At 38.5% G+C, this 21645-nt stretch overlaps 1 protein-coding gene and 1 long non-coding RNA gene across 6 annotated transcripts; one reads left to right on the forward strand and one right to left on the reverse strand.

Annotated features, from left to right (window-relative positions):
* Positions 1 to 834: 834 nt before the first annotated feature.
* Positions 835 to 20765, reverse strand: spata6 (spermatogenesis associated 6). 5 transcript variants are annotated; one of them, XM_082188118.1, is made up of 13 exons: positions 20651 to 20765; positions 14231 to 14368; positions 14074 to 14122; positions 13928 to 13969; positions 13345 to 13469; positions 13053 to 13133; positions 10547 to 10801; positions 9590 to 9704; positions 5489 to 5529; positions 5305 to 5411; positions 3440 to 3536; positions 2596 to 2684; positions 835 to 1235 (listed from the first exon to the last, which is right to left on the reverse strand). In XM_082188118.1, exons 1-13 carry the CDS (start codon positions 20738 to 20740, stop codon positions 1052 to 1054), a joined length of 1413 nt encoding a protein of 470 aa, XP_082044244.1. In that variant the 5' UTR covers positions 20741 to 20765; the 3' UTR covers positions 835 to 1051. The 5 variants fall into 5 exon arrangements, 2 of the variants coding, with proteins under 2 accessions (XP_082044244.1, XP_082044245.1); XR_014211054.1 differs by lacking the exon at positions 835 to 1235 and having other exon boundaries at positions 2931 to 3536; XR_014211055.1 differs by lacking the exon at positions 835 to 1235 and having other exon boundaries at positions 2909 to 3536.
* LOC309512501 lies at positions 17240 to 20296 on the forward strand. Its single transcript, XR_014211059.1, has 2 exons — positions 17240 to 18995; positions 19038 to 20296. It is a non-coding gene; the product is annotated as an uncharacterized lncRNA (long non-coding RNA).
* Positions 20766 to 21645: the final 880 nt, after the last annotated feature.

The following is a 21645-nucleotide window of genomic DNA, read 5'->3' on the forward strand; positions in this document are numbered from 1 at the left end:
TGGCAAAGAGCTCATTCAAGCCCATTTCTAATCCGTCAAAATCGCGGCACCAATCAGAAACTTTGGGGCGGGCTTTACACAATGACGATCGCTCTGATTGATTTTAGGTCTGTCCAGTTGTGCCCAGAGGCATTTGAGCGACGTCCGTTGGTGAAGCGCAGCAACTTTTAAATGCATTATTATATTAAAATTGCAAACACATGAGGACAGTCTCCATGAAAGACCCACTGGCAGATGAACGTGCTACTACATTTCTCTCCGAAACGGTAGGAAATTAAATTAGATTGAATAGAGGATTTTAACTGTGACAAGATGATTGACAGGACAGTTTACGTGACAGGATGCACGCGACAGATCCGTCCGATAAAGATGACGAAGTAGTATGTCCCAAAGCTTGCCTACTTTTTTGGCGTAGTGTAACTTAGGCGAATTGGGACGCAGCATATGGCTTTACACGATGACGATCGCTCTGATTGGTTTTAGGTCTATCCAATTGCGCCCAGAGACATTTGAGTGACGTCCGTTGGTGACGCCCCTTTGGAAATGAGTTATTAATGAAGCTTTGCCAGACCATAACTCAGTTACTACTGAGAATGGTCTGGTTTTAACCAGGCTAGATAGTTCACCCAAAAATGAAAATTGTCATTTGTCACCCTCAAGTTGTTTCAAACCTGTATAAATGTCTTTGTTCTGCTGAACACAAAGGAAGATATTTTGAAGAATGTTGGTAACTAAACTGCTCTTGGGCCCAAAAAAAAAAATCTACAAATTTCTTCTTTTTTTCAAAGAAAAAAACAATTCTATGGTAGTCAATGAGGCCTGAGATCTGCTTGGTTACAAACTCTCAAATTGTTCCAAACCTGTATAAATGTCTTTGTTCTGCTGAACACAAAAGAAGATATTTGAAAGAGCGTAAATGTTAACAGAATTTTCATTTTTGGGTAACCTATCCCTTTAAATAAGGGCGAAACACAAAATATTCAGAGAAGTGGGTTTCCAGGACCATGATTGAAAACCACTGCATTAAAAGACTAGTTGAACATGTCTTTGGTCATTGTGTCCAGGTGCTTTGTCCACTGTGTCCTGGCTGTGAAGCGTTTCTGTAGAGGTTCTTGTAGATTTTGCTCAAACTGTCCTCAAACACAGCTCTGTGGGGCTTCCCAGTGTACACGGCCGCTCTGTTAGTCCAAAATGTGCCGTTGTCTAAATGAACAGATGGTTCCCCAGGAATTAGCCTGCAGTATGGACAGAACACAATATTTATTGAAAGTCAAATTAAAATGTATAACTGTATATTGCAAACAACTATAACAAATTCACATTTTCAAGTATTTATCCATAACTCTTGAAGACACTTTAATTTAGTTATTTTTAACATGTAGGAATATCTTAGTACAAAACTTAGTATTATACTTATTATTATTGTAATATACTAGTGTTTACACATTAAAGAAAGATTCTTTAAAGCTGCAGTCCGTGGTTTTTCCTCTTTCTCGCCATCTCTGTTCAAAATCTGCAATTGCAGTAATTCGCATTGGCACAGCGCGGATGAATCCAATGTTTTGAGGAGAATGTGCGGCTGTCAGTCACCGCGCCGGTGTGGATACTGTCATTCGGAATCACAGATTCTACTTTTTGGAAGTATGAAGGAATTTTCACCGAAAAAGTCATCTGAACAAGTAAGTAACATCCATTGTTCTGACCAACTAAGGGAAAAAAAGCATTGCAGTAAATCGCGCTGATTAAATCTAACGATTGCTTATCATATCATGTCAAACCGTGCAAATTATACTTTGTTCTCAAATTGTTGATGTTAAAGGGATACTCCACCGAAAAATGAAAATTCTGTCATCATATACTCACCCTCATGTTGTTTCAAACCTGTATGAATTTCTTTCTTTTGCTGAACAGAAAGGAAGATATCTAGAAGAATGTGAGTAACCAGACAGTTTTAGATACCATTGACTTCCATAGTAGGAAAAAAATATACTATGGAAGTCAATGGTATCTAAAACTGTCTGGTTACTCACATTCTTCTAGATATCTTCCTTTCTGTTCAGCAGAAGAAAGAAATGCATACAGGTTTGAAACAACATGAGGGTGAGTATATGATGACAGAATTTTCATTTTTCGGCGGAGTATCCCTTTAACAACATCAGCACTGCATGACTACATTTAATGTGTATTAGGGCTACCTGTACTTCAGTACTCTGTAACTATATGAATTAAGCGTACAAGTGCGCTGTTACATAATTGAACCATTGAAATGTCTTACCTGTACAGCAGAAAAAAAGCCGTCTCTGCGTTCGTTTTGAACCCCCAGTTCACGCCACCTTTAAAAGCCCTTCCAATATTTATCCTGACGCAAAGACATGCTTGAATTTCCCGCGGAAATCCACCAGTACCACTGGATTAAAAAAGATGACCGTTTTGAATCGAGCTACGGCATGCAGATAGATAGTTTTGAACATAAATTATGTACTTGCTCAAAAAATTATTTTGGATAATTTTTAACCCAAAAAAGATACGGACTGCAGCTTTAAATTTGAATTTAGACCAAAAATCTTAACAAGTTTGAAATGAGGTGCTGTTTACCTGTCCTGCGGCAGCCAGCTGTCAATCACATCATGGTGGGTGGAAACACATGAACTCTGTCTGACTTCCTCCTCCTCACTCTCTTCATCCTGACAACACACACACACACTTTAGTTGTGGAAAATATTCACTAAAAACACCACAAAAAATGTTTGATCATAATATGAAGTTAGCACAAAGCAGTGTTACTGAATATCCCAAACTAATAAAATTTCTCCAAAATCTGCTAATGCAACGAAGAGTGAAACTAATAAAAGCAGATCCTTTGAACTGCTTGATTAAAACGCTTTTAAAAATCCTAGTCCTTCTCTACTTTTAACTCTGAAGTGGATTACACATTTCCTTTCTCGAGCTGGGCTTCAGCCACGCGGAGCTTGGCACCCGACTGTGCCACTGTGGCATCTCTCCTGTCTGTAAAAGATGAGCCTGTAAAGACAGTCATCAGCCTGTAGACCTCCCTTCCAGTGAACATGCGCTCCTTTTTTCCTCTAAGGGAGGATTTGGGGAAGCTTTAGAGTAATTAGAACTCTTTCGCTTTTCTTTCTCGTCAGGGTGTTCCAGCAAAACACGGCGTGGGCGGTGATGCGTTTAAGCGGCCCACGACTCGAGCGAACAGAAAGAATGAGCACGTAAGGTGATTACCTCGTTCACTTCCTGGAAGACAGTGGCAGCACATCCTGACACAATGGATGTGAAGAATACAGAGTGCCTGACAGAATCAATGGAGGACGTTTGAAACACTGACATGTGCCGTAATGAGTGTTTTGGAGAATCATTTTGCATGGGTTAACGTGCGCATAGAATGACAGCATTACATGCGGTTGCAATCTCAGGGGTGACGTACAAAAGAAAGCTTGCAGCGGGGACCAGAGCTGCTGAGGATTCTCTGCACTCGTTTGTGGATCTCCTTTGACTGTGAGGAACTGGATGAACTCTGGAACCTGTAGAAAATGGAAAACAACATGGCTGAAAATACATCTCAAAGGCACCAAAGTCTTGACACAAATATGAGCAATGAAGCCTTGGAACTTCACCAGAAAATCAATTTACAAATGAATGGTTAGAGGCACCAACTATAATTAATTATTTGTAAAAAAAATATATATTATAAGTCATTTTATAAACTATATGTATATATATATATATATATATATATATAAAATATTGGGTAAGATGGACTGGGCATACCACTCCCACTGATTATTTTTTTATTTATTTTTTTATATTAATATAATTAATATTATATTGTGAATTTTTCATCTTCTGTTTATAAAATATGTAGTTTAAATATTTCCAAGTAACAAAAAACAACAACAACAAAAAACAGCATCTATACTGAAATAAATCCTAACAGTACCAGCTCTGACCACTAGTCTGTGCTGTTGCCCTTACATTGGAGCGCAGTCATCTTGGGAAATACAACTTGTAAATTTTAAACCAGTTAAATCATGAAGTTAAATCACAAATACATATACAGAGACATTTATCTCCAGCCCTGTAGCAAATGCTGATATTTTCATTTTACGCATCTAAATATGCCACAAGAGAGAAAGAGAAGCTCAGATGAGGAATTACCCAGGCATTTGAGCTGTGTCCTTGGATTTAGAATATCAAAGCCTGCATGTGAATAAACTTGCAATATAACACTAACTCACTGAGCTTGTATAAAAAGATAAATGGACAGAATTAATTAGAATCTATATTAAAAAGAATATAGAGGTAAAGAGACCAGCAGATCTGTTTGAAAGGTCTTTAATGGCCTTAACGCTGGCAGGCCGTAAGATGGTCTTTATAATTAACATAAAAGAAGGCCAGAGAGGGCCAGCCTGAACTTTAGAAACCGTCGTTTTCTTTAACTCTCCCCCCATCAGCAGCTCAAAAAGACGTGCCTGATCTCTCATTCTGCGAATCTACAGAGTGAGCCTTAATCTCCGGGCCTGTGACTCCGGTCATGCTTTCAATTGACAGAATAGTATCACACATTTCCCACTATTTACTCTCAAGACTTAGATTGTCTATTGATTTTAAATGTTTGCTCATGCCCCTGCGGAAAAGGAGCCGACGGTAGAGAGAGACTAGCAAACAAACAAACAAACATTTGCCGGTTTCACAGCCGATGTTCAGATCAATGACAAGGGTCTCTTAGAATTTATTAAACTGTGCGTCGGGTCAAACGCATTAGATCTCACTGAAACACAATCAATTGCATTTCCTCTTGTTTACTTAGCAGTTCCTCCCCCCCCTCCCTTCTCATAAGTAATGAACAAACATGACCAAACATCAGATTCTGTCATTTGAAGGTGAGGCAGTAAATTCATCTTGTCTGTTGTGTGTGATCACAATATAGATTTGTGGAATGGACGTTCTGTTTACTGGGCTTTGTTTTTATGAGCCGCACATTTAGTCAATATCATGTAATTGGAAATTCATAGGAAATGGGCGAAGGGGTAGCACTTTTAGTTTTGCTCGTTGCACGTTGGCAGGTTCGAGAATGCATGTCATGAAATATGGATTTTAGGAAAGGCACAAGCATGACATATAATAAACACATGCAAGGATAAATAAGTATAATGCTTCTCTATGTAGGAAGCAAATCAATCAAATCAAATAAAAAAAAATCAAATCAATCCAATGACAGGAATCCGAACAAGATGACAAGAACAAAAACGGTCTTAAATTGCTCTGCAGCAAAACTTGTGTTAAACAAACCGTTCTCTCAGGGAAGAGCGGCTCAAGACTGGACTCTGGTCTCTGAGTGTGCTGGACACAGGTGTGGAATGCTCTTTGGGGGATTTATTTGGGGAACTTCTGGATGCCTGCTTGTAGCAGAGAAAACAGGATCAGAATAGGCAAGGAGTACCTTACTGATCAAGCCAATCACTTTGTAACTCACCGGTGAGGGCTTTGATCTAAAACTTCCAAGGAGAGAGGGATCTAGAGAAGTTTTGTGGGAAAATATGGTGAAATGCATCCTCCACAACACATAAAAAAACATCTCATAATACTTGATGAAAAGGTTTTAAAGGGACAGCTCACCCAAAAATTTAAATCATTTAGTCACTGATATGTCGCTTCAACCCATGACTTACTTTCTTCCCGCAGAACAGAAAAGAAACCACACTATTGGGTCTTTCCGTGTCAAATCAACCAAATTTCGGAAACTTCCTCTGCTCAAATGCTCATAGTTTTTCTGTTTGTAGGTTCGAGAATGTGTGTCATCGTCATGAAATATAGATTTTAATGAAGGTGCAAGGCATGTGGGGGATTCCATAAATAGTGATGAAAGCCAAAATATTAAATGTCATAGATGAATATTTAAGTAATCCACTATTCTGTGAAGGGGATCAAGATTTTCACCTGAGATCTGGAGCCAAATTACAGGGGGGGTAAAAATGACTTAAAGTACGGTGGCTGAGAGCTCAGCACGCTGCAACTGAAGAAAACACATGCAAATAAAAAAACATTAAGAAAAAATCTTAAAGGGATACTTCACCCATTTGCATTAAGCTTTGTATTGTTTGAAACCCAGTCATATTTTTGAATGGTCGTGCATTATTCCCTCATTTTCCTCTGAGACGGGAGAAATACGGATTTCAGTGTTGCAGTTCCTGCTTATAATGATGTAAAAATCGTCATTTTGCGTCATTCTAAGCAGGAAGTCCCATATCTTTGTAGATGGGTTGAGACTACAAACACTCGTTCCTCATTTTTCCAGGGGGTGGGACCCACTCACGCTACAGACCTATTACAGATCAGTGGGTGGGACTTCACTTGCAGAAACTAAAAGCAATATCCGCCACCTTTTTTGGAAGCTAAGCTACCAGGCGCTGTGGAGACAGATGTGAAGTTACGACAATGGTGGAAGGTACTCAATATGATATGCAAGAAGAGGATTTCGAAAGTCTGATGCTCGAATCAGATGTTCTTGGCTATAATATATTGGCCGCAATATAGCGTAGAGCAGCTGAGGCTGACGGAGGAACAGGAGGTGGCTGCTGCGGCTTCTGCAGCCGAGGCAGAAGACCTGCCTGTCGCGGACGAGGAGCCCGGACTGGCTCGAGCTGGGTCAAGAAGGCACCAAATTCGAAATTTATGTTACATTTCGACTCCCTTTCAATAAAGATTTATTGTTTTGGGGAACTTCTGGATTAACATTAGTTCACATGGGTGAAATGCTCCTTTAATCAGTTTTACATCACATGTGTGCTCCAAATACTCACAACACAACCAAATACAGAAACGTGCTGCAAATAGAACAGAACACAACTGTTCAGATTTCCTAGTAGGAAATTATTATAATTCATTTCCTTTCCTAGTAGGAAATAGGATTTGAGAGGGAGTTCATCTCCAATTTCATGGAGCAAAGGCAATAAATCTGAGTTTCCTACCGGGATATCTTTGTTTCCAACTGGGAAATTGAGAGTTTCCTACTGAGATTCCTACTAGAAAATCTTAATTTCCAACTGGGAAATAGGAAGTTTTCTACTGAAACCTGAATTTCCTACTGGGAAATCTGAATTACCAACTGGGAAATCTGAGTTTCCAACAGGGAAATAGGATTTGAGAGGGAGTTCATGTCCAATTTCATGGAGCAAAGGCAATAAATTAGAATAATTTCCAACTAGGAAATGTGTATTTTCCTACTAGGAAACTTGTATTTTCCTACTGAGAAATCTTAGTTTCCAACGGGGAAATCTGAGTTTCCTACTAGTTTCCTTTCTTAGTAGGAAATATGATTTGAGAGGGAGTTTATGTCCAAGTTGAGCAAAGGCAATAAATTATAATAATTTCCAACTAAGGAACTCGTATTTTCCTAGTAGGGAACTTGTACCTTCCTACTAGGAAATCTGAATTTCCTACTAGGAAATCTGAATTTCCTACTGGCAAATCTGAGTTTCTAAATAGGAAATATGATTTGAGAGGGAGTTCGTCCAATTTCATGAGCAAAGGCAATAAATTATAATAATTTCCTACTAGGGAACTCGTATTTTCCTAGTAGGGAACTCGTACCTTCCTACTAGGAAATCTGAGTTTCCAACTGGGAAATCTGAGTTTCCTACTAGGAAATCATCATTTCCTACAGCGAATTCTGAGTTTTTTAGTAGGAAATATGATTTGAGAGGGAGTTAATGTCCAATTTCATTAGCAAAGGCAATAATTTATAATAATTTTCTACTAGGAAACTCGTATTTTCCTACTAGGAAATCTGAGTTTCCTACTGGGAAATCTAAGTTTCTTAGTAGGAAATATGATTTGAAAGGAGGTTCATGTCCAATTTCATGAGCAAAGTCAATAAATTATAATTTTCTACTAGGAAATCTGAGTTTTCCTACAAGGAAATCTTAGTTTCCAACTGGGAAATCTGAGTTTCCTACTAAGAAATCTGAATTTCCAACTAGTAAATCTGAATTTCCTACTGGGAAATCTGAGTTTCTTAGTAGGAAATCTTAGTTTCTTACTAGGAAATCTTAGTTTTCAACTGGGAAATCTGAGTTCCTTGGTAGGAAATATGATTTGAGAGGGAGTTCATGTCCACTTTCATGAGCAAAGGCAATAAATTATAATAATTTTCTACTAGGAAACTCGAATTTTCATACTGGGAATATGATTATCAAACATAATTTGAGAGGGAGTTCATAATTTTAGTGTCCTACTAGGAAATCTGAGTTTTCTACTGGGAAATCTTAGTTTCCAACTGGGAAATTGGACATTTCCTACTGAGTTTCCTTCAAGGAAATCTGAGTTTCCTACTGGGAAATCTAAGTTTCCTACTGGGAAATCTGATTTTCCTACTTTCTTAGTAGGAAATATGATTTGAAAGGGGGGGTCATGTCCAATTTCACGAGGAAAGGCAATAAATTATAATAATTTCCTTGTGAAGCTTGTATTTACCTACTAGGAAACTCGTATTTTCCTACTGGGAATATTATAATTTATTGCCTTGCCTGTAATCCATATGCAAATATGATTTGAGAGGGAGTTCATATCCAATTTCATGAGCAAAGGCAATACATTATAATAATTTTCTACTAGGAAATCAGAATTTTCAACTAGTAAATCTGAATTTCCTACAGGGAAATCTGAGTTCCTTAGTAGGAAATATGATTTGAGAGGGAGTTCATGAGCAAAGGCCATAAATTATAATAATTTCCTACTAGGAAACACTTATTTTCATACTAGGAAATCTGAGAGTTCCTTGGTAGGAAATATGATTTGAGAGGAAGTTCATGTCAAATTTCATGAGCAAAGGAAATAAATTATAATAATTTCCTTCTAGGGAGCTTGTATTTTCCTACTAGGAAATCTGAATTTCCTACTTGGAAATCTGAGTTTCTTAGTAGGAAATATGATTTGAGAGGGAGTTCATGGCCATTTCCATGAGGAAAGGCAATAAATTATAATAATTTCCTACTAGGAAATCTGAATTTCCTACTGTCAAATCTGAGTTTCTTAGTAGGAAATATAATTTGAGAGGGAGTTCATGTCCAATTTGATGAGCAAAGGCAATACATTATAATAATTTCCTACTAGGAAACTCAGATTTCCCAGTAGGAAACTCAGATTTCCCAGTAGGAAACTTTCCTAGAATTGTAATTTTGACCCCCTCTAAAAAATTGTGGATTATTCAGTAAATATACATTCATGACATTTAATATTTTGGCTTTATTTATGATATGATATTTATTTTATATATTTATATATTTTTGGGAGATTTATGTATTTTCTTCACCAGACAAATAATTGTCAAAATCAGAAAAATTTAGCCGGGGACCTCTGGTTGAGTTGACACTGAATGCAAGGTTTTTATGCCTTGCTAAAATCTTTCTGACCCAAAGAACAGTTTTTTTATTTAATTTTTTTTATCACTATACTCAATGAAAGTCATTAAGGGTCCAAAACAACACATTTTTCAAAATATCTTTTGTGTTCCACAGAAGAAAGTCATACAAGTTTGGCGCGACATGAGGGTGAGTATCAACAGTATCATAGTGACCTGTGAGGTTTGCTGTGTAGCTCTGTGTTCGCAGTTGTAGCGGGCTTTTTTTAGTAGCAGATGTAAGACCACATGTCGTTGGGGACATCAGCGACGCGTTTGGGCTTCGGGGCACCTGCAAACAGAAGATTCAATCAGCTACGTTGCCCATTAACAGATAAATAATCGCTCATCTCTGATTTAGCAGGTGAAGCGACATGCATCAACACTCCATTGACACACAGAGCATTGATTATTCAAATGAATTTGACTTTCATTTCACAGTTAATCACTTCTCTTGGAAGGTGAAAGTGAGGAGAAACTTAAGAGGGAAGTTACTCAGACTCAGGTGTCTGTATAAACTCAACTCTCAGACTTCAATTAGTCCATTTGCACTTCATCTAAATAGTAAAGTGACCATGCGAGTTAATGAAACAAGCTATTAAGTTTTCATGCAAAACAAGTGTGCTGACTTTAAACACACATAAACCGAGCAAGCTAATCTGCTGAAATAAGAGGGAAGAATTTGCTAATCACGGCCTGACTCTTAATTACTTAGGTTAATTGTAGCCTGGGGATTTCCTTTGAAAAGGCTACCCAATTTTTAAAAGGCCTGTGACAGAAAATGCCATGATGATATCAGACACAAATCCAAGAGCTGCCTTTTATACAATGACAGCTTTGATATTTGCACCCCGGGACGTACTGTTGTTTTTTGAAAACACGGGAAAAGAAACAAGCGGGAGAATTGATGTTTTTACTTCAGTCAAGAAAACGGGTGGAGATTTTGACACGGCTGTCTGTCTCCTGTAATCAATGCCTTCACAGAGGAAATATTGTAAATAATAAAAGTTTGACAGGTATAAAAATATAATAAAAATATAACCGCATACATGTTAGTTGACCTGAGCTAATGTTCTGTAACCCCATGAACACTCAATAAACACTGCTTCCGTTTTATCATTCAACTTCACCCACCACGAATGGAGCCTGAGGGACCGTCTCTTTCTTAAATGTGTAGGGGCCCAGTTTGATGTGACTGAGTCGTTGTCTGGCCTCCTCGGAAAGCTGACACATCTTGCGGTGGGTGTAGGGTGAAGGAGCACGGCTTTGGGACGCCACCGTTGGCTTTTCGTATGCACAGGATGGCGCTGTGTCTGGTTTCTTCTTTGCATTTGCATTTGCAGGGCAAGTTCTCACACGACAGGGCTTAGTAGAAGAACGATTGCATAACTGGAAAGGAATAAAGACATATTCACTTAATTTTTATTAATAGTTGCAATAATTTGCTAAAAATTTCATTTAAAAATAATTTTTGCCAATTGAAATAAAGCTGAAATAAAATCAAAAATAAATGTTAGATGAAAAATTCAAACTAAAGCTAAAAAACTTAAATGAAATTTACAAATGAGCTTATGTTAAAGTAATAAAATTACAAACATGTGTATGTGTAAACATAAAAAAATAAGAATGGTTGGTGACTTTAAAGCTAAATAGAAATGTTAAAGAAAAAAATCTAATAAAGATGTCAAAAGCACATAAAAATACTAAAACATAAATTAAAATAAAACTCTATAAAATAAAAGCCAAACATCAATAAATACTATAAAGACACGCTGACATGAAGTATACATGCATACGTACATGAAGCATAGTGAGATCAAATGATTTTTAAAACATGCAGAAGCTCAAAGACTAAACAAACAGAAAAATAACTACATTTTGTGAAGAAGATATAAAGGTGAAAAAAAAAAAGAATGTATGGTTACTATGTGGTTACTAAAAAGCACATGTTTATTAGCATATTTATTTGCTATGCAGTTGCTATGGTGTTTTTTTAGTGGTGACTAGGCAGTTGCTAGGACTACCCATACCTGTTAATATATTATTGTGTTTCCCTAAATGTTTTTTATTGCCCATTTTATCATCTGCCAGGAATAAAACATTGATTTGATTATTAAAAGAAATAGTACACCACTGAGATATCATTCACGTCCATACGTTTGGTGTCTGTTCAAATCACTTAATAGTACTGCATGGCCCCCATATTTTTGGAAACAATCATAATTTTTCTGTCTGGTGCCACTAGTGGTACAGAAATTACACTCTTCACCTTTAAAAGAAAATAAAGAAAAGAAGATCCCAGAGGAAGCGAGTATAAGGTCACGCTTTATTGTAGGGATATTGCAAACGTCTTTCTGTTCGTACGGTGCTAATCCACTAATTTCCTTGTTATGTACACATGTAACCTGATGCAAACCTTTCCTCAGTGTTCCAATCTTACCTTTTGCAGGCAAATGACTTCAATAACTCTAATCTCAGCTAACATAATTCTGAGCCCCAATAACTCTGTTCCTGCAGGCGCTGCCTGGGTAAATACGTTTTTAAAAATGTTAATTGCATTTGATGGCCGGCCTCAACCTAATATGATAATGGCATTACATGGATGTAAAAAACAACGATAATTTAAATGCTAATTGGAACATCCTGGCATATTAAGTCATTTTTAAAAAACAGAGAAAGAAAAAAGTAAATCCTGATAGCGATTGCTGTTTGAAGAGTCGAGATTTAATGAAATTAAACTAAGTGGCTTTTTCTCCTTTTATTCTTCTCTCCCTCTCTCTCTTCTTCCCTTTTCTTTGGACGGAGGGACAAAGAGGCCGTTTTAAAGCAGGAGTCGCGCTTGTCTGATGTGATTAGTGGCTCGGCTGGTGTTGGTAATGGGAGATAAAGCCGGATGTCCTTGAAACAACAAAGCCAGCACCACAAGTAGCTTATTAAACAAGAAACAAGCGGCGTTCAAATGCATGCAAATCGCGCCGAGAAAGCCCGCTTTACAGAATGCCGTGTCAAGTCCGAACTAGAGACATCCACAAAGGGACGACTGAATCGCACATGAAACGGGCCCGACGAGACGGTCAACAGCAGAAGCGGTCTAACGAGGGTCTGAGAAACTTGACATGAAGGATGCAGACTCAATCAGCGATTCTAAATGGAACGAGGGGTCTGCGAGCATGTAATGGAAGAAACAAATTGGACCGGTCAAGTCCAACTGATCAGCGCCGATCCGGGTAGAAACGAGCCAATTCTCTGTAATTACCTGCATTGTAAAAAGAACATCCTGAAAGGGGGTGTGAGGCCACTAGAAGGACAGCAGCAAACAGAACAAGTGGCACAGATGGCAGCAGGCAGTTTGATTGACAGGGAGACCCATCATACTCCCACATACATCTAAGAAAAGCCTCGTTACGCGAAAGTCATTTGATCCTTTTCGTTTAAACCTCAGCGTTTCTTTTCATTTAGCACCACAGATAATTGCTCTGTTCCAAAACATAACGAGCGGCAGCATCATGCGGCCGTTCCAGAAGCCAGAAGCCTTAAAAGGCAGCTGCCTATGTAGGCAGGCGAGGCAGTGCGCTAGCTTTTGGAACGGAGCTAATACCAGCTGCAATATAATGGCAATAACAAAAGCCCAGAGACTTACAGACATGGCAGGCTGACCATGTTTCACATCACACTCCTCAATAATAGACGTCGTTGAGAACTCCACTTTGGGAGAGATTCCCTGGGGGAACGAGACAGAGAGCAAAAAAAAAAAAAGCATCACAAAACTTTTCGGATGATGAAAAGACAGAGGGCAAATGCAGATAATAACACTCTTGGCAGATCAATTTACCAAAACAATCTACGTCTTCAAGCAAATATCGTGAAAATGGGACCGGCTTTTAAGATGCATCAGAGATATGACAAAAACGCTGAAAGGAAGACACACGCACGGGAAAGGAGATGGATCTCTTCATCAGAATCTCTCTCTCTGGGCCGGGGCTTCTGGGACTCAAACGAGGGCCTGGATACAGAAACTCCCGGGTGTCGTCTTCAAACGTGGCCAGGATCTCACCCTCTGCACGATCAAATGAAAAATACATGATGGAATGGTGAATTCTGTCCTTTTTCTTGACAGCTCTGGGTAATCAAGTTGTTTCAGGGTAATAAAGCTGTTTCTTTGCGTTTTAAAGCAATAACGCAGCAACAGAAACGAATGAGTGTCAGATTGTGTGCAAAATAAAAATCTCAGCCCAAGAGACCTCCATCGAAAGCAGCATGATTTATGCATACAGTAATGGGAGTGCTCGGTCCAATAATGTATGTATTCCCTTGCTGATGTTGTTTAATTTTTGAAATTGTACTAGCAGGTTTGAGAATTCAGCCGTTGCATCGATTGCAAAAGCTGGAGCCTTCAATCAAAGCTAGCTGAGCTCAAATGTAATGTTTTTTTGTTTACAGCACTATGGTGGAGAACTCAATCTACAGACTCAAATATCTGTTAGTGTTACAGCTGGAATGGATGTGGGATCTTACCTGGAGGAACCAGTTGAATGAGCTCTAAAGATGTTGTATCATCTGCAGTGGAGGAAACAAACATGATGGAAAGGTATATAAGTTTATTGATCTGAGGCTTATGAAAGAACACAGGACAAACTGAAAATAGCCCAAAGGATTCTTACTCTCCAGATGCTCGGCTACAGCACCCGGGTCAACCATTCCCACAAAGGTCTGTTGAAGAGAATGGGAGAGGAAAGAAAACAAAGAAAGACAAATAGTAAGATAGCATAATTATGTCAAAGGCTAAAATTAATTAAAGTCATTTTGATAAAGTCTCACCTTCACAAACACCATTTTTTCATGCAGAAGCAGAGGGAAAACCGGAGGAACACACTTGGACTTCTGGTACTGGCCCATTATCCGAACACTAACATACACGTCCTTTTGGGATGGTAACACCACCCCTGGACAAGTGATCTATAGGAGGAAACACATTTTATACCTAATTTTACACCGTTATATAATCTTTCATGGAATGTGATGACATACATTTTGTCATCAGCAGGTTTCGCAACAAATTTTCTAGTTTTGTGCACATTTAAGCATTTTACACAAAAATATTAAAGTCGGCATGAAACAGAAGTTCGATCATCATCTCTATTGTGATGTATTTCAGAGTAAAACAGCTTCTGGAATGAGAAAAAATGTAGGACGGGACTTGATTTCGTCTTTTGGGAATTGATTGCATCGTAGGTAGTTGGGCTTTACTAACTAAATGGAGGCAGATCGAATGCCAGTTTGCGTTGTTTGTCAGTTGTGGAGGATATTGGTCCCATTTAGCTGTCGTTTCTAGGGGAAGGGGAGGTTAACGTTTTTGATTAAAGATTACGCAGGCACATGAATTTTTCACAAAATAATGATGTACACGGATAAGTCATTTATAATAAGCACTGCAATATAGAGTGGTGCAGGTATGATGCCAAAACCCGGAAGAGTAATTCGCTGCTGGTTCCTTCAAGATTTTCCTATGGGGTTTTATAATGGGGTTTTTCGATTTATGTGTAAAATAAAGCCTGTGGTAAATATTACTTGACGATATTTCGATGATTTGTTCTACAACGTACACTGCACACACTTACACCCCAAACTGTCTTATCTTTTTCAAAAATGAACATAACTGCAATTGTAAAACCCCATTATAAAATCCCATTGGAAAATCTCGAATGAACCAGCGGCGAATTAGTCTTCCAGGGTCTGACGACATACCAGCACCACTCTATTCTGTAAAAAAATAAGAATTGTCAATATTGATTTCATTTGCGACTTTAAGCAGAACTACTGTTTTCAACATCAATAATAAGAAATGTTTCTTGAGCACCAAATCAGCATATTAGAATGATTTCTGAAGGATCATGTGACACTGAAGAGTGAAGAAATGGATGATGAAAGTATATATATTTATACCATGGTCTTTCTGAATACTCGATTGTGATTGGCTGGAAGGTGTGCAATAAAAATCACTTGCTCTATTTTCATGGAAGCGCACATGCATACCTCAATCGGAGATTGTGCTTCGCACTAACAGAAACATTCAGGAGCACATAAACCTATCAACGCTCCCCCCAGACTTTTAATAAAATAGCTACATTATATTTCTCAGCAACAGAGTAACATTGCTGGTTTTAAAGTAATTAAACTCACAGGTTTGTTGTTAAAAGAGACACTGAACAGATGAAGGTACTTCACACACGCATCTCTCATCTCGATCTCTCTACAAAATAATTCAAATAAATGCTATAATTCATTTATTCATTAAAATAAATGTAATCTTATGCACTACAAGATTTCACATCACATCTGATTCAAAGCGGGCAGAATGCTAGAATGCTCAAGGTTATACATACACACACACACACACACATATATATATATATATATATATATATATACACTCACCTAAAGGATTATTAGGAACACCTGTTCAATTTCTCATTAATGCAATTATCTAATCAACCAATCACATAGCAGTTGCTTCAATGCATTTAGGGGTGTGGTCCTGGTCAAGACAATCTCCTGAACTCCAAACTGAATGTCAGAATGGGAAAGAAAGGTGATTTAAGCAATTTTGAGCGTGGCATGGTTGTTGGTGCCAGACGGGCCGGTCTGAGTATTTCACAATCTGCTCAGTTACTGGGATTTTCACGCACAACCATTTCTAGGGTTTACAAAGAATGGTGTGAAAAGGGAAAAACATCCAGTATGCGGCAGTCCTGTGGGCGAAAATGCCTTGTTGATGCTAGAGGTCAGAGGAGAATGGGCTGACTGATTCAAGCTGATAGAAGAGCAACTTTGACTGAAATAACCACTCGTTACAACCGAGGTATGCAGCAAAGCATTTGTGAAGCCACAACACGCACAACCTTGAGGCGGATGGGCTACAACAGCAGAAGACCCCACCGGGTACCACTCATCTTCACTACAAATAGGAAAAAGAGGCTACAATTTGCACGAGCTCACCAAAATTGGTCTGATGAGTCTCGATTTCTGTTGAGACATTCAGATGGTAGAGTCAGAATTTGGCGTAAACAGAATGAGAATATGGATCCATCATGCCTTGTTACCACTGTGCAGGCTGGTGGTGGTGGTGTAATGGTGTGGGGGATGTTTTCTTGGCACACTTTAGGCCCCTTAGTGCCAATTGGGCATTGTTTAAATGCCACGGCCTACCTGAGCATTGTTTCTGACCATGTCCATCCCTTTATGACCACCATGTACCCATCCTCTGATGGCTACTTCCAGCAGGATAATGCACCATGTCACAAAGCTAGAATCATTTCAAATTGGTTTCTTGAACATGACCATGAGTTCACTGTACTAAAATGGCCCCCACAGTCACCAGATGTCAACCCAATAGAGCATCTTTGGGATGTGGTGGAACGGGAGCTTTGTGCCCTGGATGTGCATCCCACAAATCTCCATCAACTGCAAGATGCTATCCTATCAATATGGGCCAACATTTCTAAAGAATGCTTTCAGCACCTTGTTGAATCAATGCCACGTAGAATTAAGGCAGTTCTGAAGGCGAAAGGGGGTCAAACACAGTATTAGTATGGTGTTCCTAATAATCCTTTAGGTGAGTGTATATATATCCTTGAGTTAATTTAATTTAATTTAAGCTATTCATGTAGTAAACACAGTACAGCGCTTCTGGGTTCTACGTCAGAACGTGGCTCATTATTGGCTCATGTGTCGTGGTGCCCACGTGAACAGCGTCTGCCAAAATAAGCCAGCATTCTGGTGTAGAACCTGGAAGCCTGTACTGTCTTACTACATGAACAGGAGATCTGACACAGAAGAGAAGAAATTGTTGAATAAAGACGTTATTTTTGCGCACAAAAAGTATGCTCGTCTCTTCATAACTTTACATCTGAACCACTGTAGTCACATGGAATATGTTGACGGTCTACCATTCTGGGCCTTGAAAGCTGCAACGACGTTGCAGTAAATGGAGGGACAGAAAGCTCTAGGATTTCATAAAAAAAAAATCTTAATTTGTGTTCCGAAAATGAACGAAGATCTTACGGGTTTGGAACGACATGAGGGTGAGTAATTAATAACAGAATTTTTATTTTTGGGTGAACTAACCCTTTAAGTAGTGATGGTAAACCAAGGCTTTCTGAAGCATCTGAGGCTTTCGTCAAATTGTGCCGAAAAAAAGTTAATTACTCGAAGCTTTTAACACAATGACACCTGGTGGTCAAACTTGTTTTCTCCACCATATATCTATCTATAAATTATAGAAACGTCTGTCTGTCTGTCTGTGTGTTATTCGCATATCTCTCGAACCGTTAGTCCGATGTATTTCAAACTTGACAGGTGTCTTGCTACGGGCACGAGTAAGTGCAGTGCCAAGTTTGACGTTGTTTGGATTATAAATGCTAAAGATATCGGTAAATATATCGGTAAAAGAAGCACTTAGAAGGTTGTGGTTTAAAAATAAACATTCTGACATAAACAATCTTTCAGCTACACTGTTCACTTCTGAATATTTTATTCACGGCCATCATTTGTAGTAACCTATTCACAAACTGTTTGTTCAAGTGTAACATTTTTTAGGAGTTCACTGAGTAGCCTGCTCCCTGAATTGAAGAGTTCACTGTGTAGCCTGCTCCCTGAGTCGTCGAGTTCACTGTGTAGCCTGCTCCCTGAATTGTCGAGTTCACTGAGTAGCCTGCTCCCTGAGTCGTCGAGTTCACTGAGTAGCCTCCTCCCTGAATTGTCGAGTTCACTAAGTAGCCTGCTCCCTGAATCGTCGAGTTCACTGTGTAGCCTGCTCCCTGAATTGTCGAGTTCACGGAGTAGCCTGCTCCCTGAATCGTCGAGTTCACTGTGTAGCCTGCTCCCTGAATTGTCGAGTTCACTGAGTAGCCTGCTCCCTGAGTCGTCGAGTTCACTGAGTAGCCTGCTCCCTGAGTCGTCGAGTTCACTGAGTAGCCTGCTCCCTGAATCGTCGAGTTCACTGTTTAGCCTGCCCTGCTCCCTGAATCGTCGAGTTCACTGTGTAGCCTGCTCCCTGAATTGTCGCACTTATTCATTTGTGGATGTTAACTGAATCTGTAAGTCACCTAAGCTGTTTACTTCTGTATATTATATCTATCTATAAATTATGGGAACGTCTTTCTGTGTGTGTGTGTGTGTGTGTGTGTTATTTGCATATCTCTCAAACCGTTTGTCAGATGGATTTCAAACTTGACAGGTGTCTTGCTACGGGCATGAGTAAGTGCAGTGCCAAGTTTTACCTTATTTGGATTAGAAATGCAAAAGATATCGGTAAATATATATCGGTAAAAGAAGCACACACTGGCTTTTGCCGCTCTAACCGCTGGCCACTCCCCCTCTCACACACACACTGAGTGAGCACAGCCCCGGACCAGAGACAGAGAGGGTCGAAGAAAGCAGCAAAGATTAAGTAGTGTTTTCTCAGAGTTCACTGTGTAGCCTGCTCCCTGAATCGTGTAGTTCAATTTTCCACGTTTATTGTATGTCATTATGTCAGTATCAGTATTTGCTTTCTACCATGCACAAATAAAAATGTCACTGAACTGTGTACAATTACCCAGTGTTGCTGTGTAATTGTAACAATGAGCACTCAAATACACCAAACCAACAATTACTAAAAACACACACAAAAACTGATTTTGCACGGGCACTTTTTCACTGCTCCCTGAATCGACATGCTTATTCATTTGTGGATATTAACTGAATCTGTAAGTCAGCTATGCTGTTTACTTCTGAATATTATATTTCAGTCTGGTGCGCTTAACGTTATCGCTACTGTGTAATAGTAGCCTTCACCAACTAAACATATCCTATTCAATGCGTTCACAGTCTCTTTCACGGCCATCATTTGTAGTAGCCTATTCACAAACTGTTTGCTCAAGCATAGCGTTTTCTCTGAGTTCACTGTGTGCTTTCTACCATGCAGAAATAAAAATGTCACTGAACTTTTGCTGTGTAATTGTAACAATGAGCACTCAAACACACCAAACCAACAATTACTAAAAACACACACAAAAACTGATTTTGCACGAGCATTTTGCACTAGTATCTAACAAAACACGACAGAGCAGAAAAAGCACGTGACCAAACAAAGCTTCGGAAGTCGGTGACTCATCTAAATTAATTTGTGCCAACGAGACCACAAATCGTGTCATGTGTAGCCTGGTCAACGGATTTACATATTGATCAATAATATAAAATATACAAGTATGTGATCATAATTATAGTAACTGAAAAAATATTTTGTGTTCTGTTATAAAAAAAATATAAATCATGTTATATGGTAAGTGTAGTGTTAAATCGTTTAAATAATGCCAATTCAATAATAATTTCCCCTTTATGAATCAGATGAGGACAATTTTTTTTCAAACCAGCTGTCCCGACCTTTCGATAATGCATGACGTTCGAAGCTTCAAACATCATCAATCACGTGGTATTGTCATTGCAATAAAGGCATCAGTGTGTGATTTGAATACTGCGTCGCAGCCCCGGTATCAGTCGTCCCATCTCTACCTTTAAGTGATACTTTTAAAAATGTATGGAATGTATGAAACCAACGTTAATAAAACAACAACAACAACAACTACATTTTTAAATATTTATTCTTTTTTAATCTTTTTTTGTTTGTTCCCAACATCCTTATATCTTTCTTTCTTTTTGTCTGCCAGATACACAATAAAGCCTGCAGATAAACAGTTTTGAATATCCACTTTATAGGATTTAACGTTACCTGATAAATATTATCAGTTCATTTTCATTTTACATTGTCTTGCTTATCTCCGAATGTAAAGCAACCACTTCCTGTTCCTAGTTACGTTTTAGTATGAATGTCTGTCGTGTGATCGTTTTGATTACAGTACAAAAAAAACCCTGCAGAAGATAATTTCTCTCAAAATTATGCGCTATAACGTTATGCAAAACAAAACCAAAAGATGCTAACAGCTTGGCTGAAAATCAAGGATCTTTGCTTGTGCATTGTTTTTAATAACCACTTCGGAGGCTGGAGTGAATGCAGCTACATGTTTATTAACATGTTTCTGCTAGTTGCAACTTTTGATTGATGTCTGATGGACTGACTTGGTCCTCCGTGATAGCAACTTGTTGCTAACAGTATGCTAACACGAAAACTCCTATCATAACACATGCAAATTGGAATATTTTTGGTTCTGTTGAGAATGGGACGCGTGCTAATATACTCACAGCTTGGATTTCCAATTCGACCGTGCATTTTAGCGCTTTTTGTCGCATTTGTGAGGCTGAAGGCTTCTTGGGCGGTGTCAGTCCGCCCATGTTTTTTAAACTTGGTTGCTATGACAACACACACAGCGCAAGCGGCCGTGAGACTGCGAGGAAATGACGACACTATCAAGTGACAAAATAAATATGGGGGAAATAAAGCATTGTTTTTGGGCAAAACTTCAACAAAGTTTTTCAAAGTAGAAAAATATGCAAGTTGTAAAATTCTTTGTTAACATGTATGTTATGAGATATTTTTAATATATTTTTTTTACTGTTCACCCTAATGTTTAAAACCAACATAAAATACATCTTAACATAAAAATAAATAAATAAGTCTATATATAACATAACATAAAACAGTTATGCAAATAATGTGTTTATGCATATAAACAGTTATGTATATAAAGGTTATGTAAAAACCTACATTTCATATTATTAATAATAATGATTGTAACTATTATTATTATCATTAATAAAAGAACAGTTTTAACAAAATAGATTTAAGTAGGACAAAACATTGGGGCTGAATGGTCAGCCTAAGATTTGTGCCAACTTTTGACAAAAGTGAATCTTTTAAAGAGTTGGTAAGAAAATGCAGCGTTAACAGTGTTTGGTCCTAAAAACAGCTGCATTTAAAGTGACAAGTGATGACACATTCAGTATTACTATTGAAAAGTAATGACTATTTCTCAAAACGTATAGGGGGAACAGAATTAGAAATTTCTAAAAGTGGAGGACATTATAGTAGTTCACTAAGACTCAGTTTTAAGCAGCTTATAATGCTGTCCAGTGAAGGATCTGCCCTCGAAGTGAACCATACCACCGCTAGTGCTGAGAGACAGACCTCAGAGAATCACTGAGGCCAGTTAACTTGTGCACAGGAATGGACCATGTCAATGTTTAAGAAGGGAAATGCAAACAATTCACATCAGCCTGAGGGCAATTAGGATGTGTTT

This window comes from Leuciscus leuciscus, assembly GCF_965113295.1.
Source record: "Leuciscus leuciscus genome assembly, chromosome: 13".
Classification (NCBI taxonomy): domain Eukaryota; kingdom Metazoa; phylum Chordata; class Actinopteri; order Cypriniformes; family Leuciscidae; genus Leuciscus; species Leuciscus leuciscus.

Coding starts and splice junctions, on each gene's coding strand:
- spata6 (XM_082188118.1), bottom strand. CDS start 20,740: ATGGGCGGACTGACACCGCCCAAGAAGCCTTCAGCCTCACAAATGCGA. Junction 10,802..13,052: donor ATGGTCAGCCTGCCATGTCT/GTAAGTCTCTGG, acceptor ATTCCTTTCCAG/TTATGCAATCGTTCTTCTAC. Junction 9,705..10,546: donor TCCCTCAGGCTCCATTCGTG/GTGGGTGAAGTT, acceptor TTCTGTTTGCAG/GTGCCCCGAAGCCCAAACGC.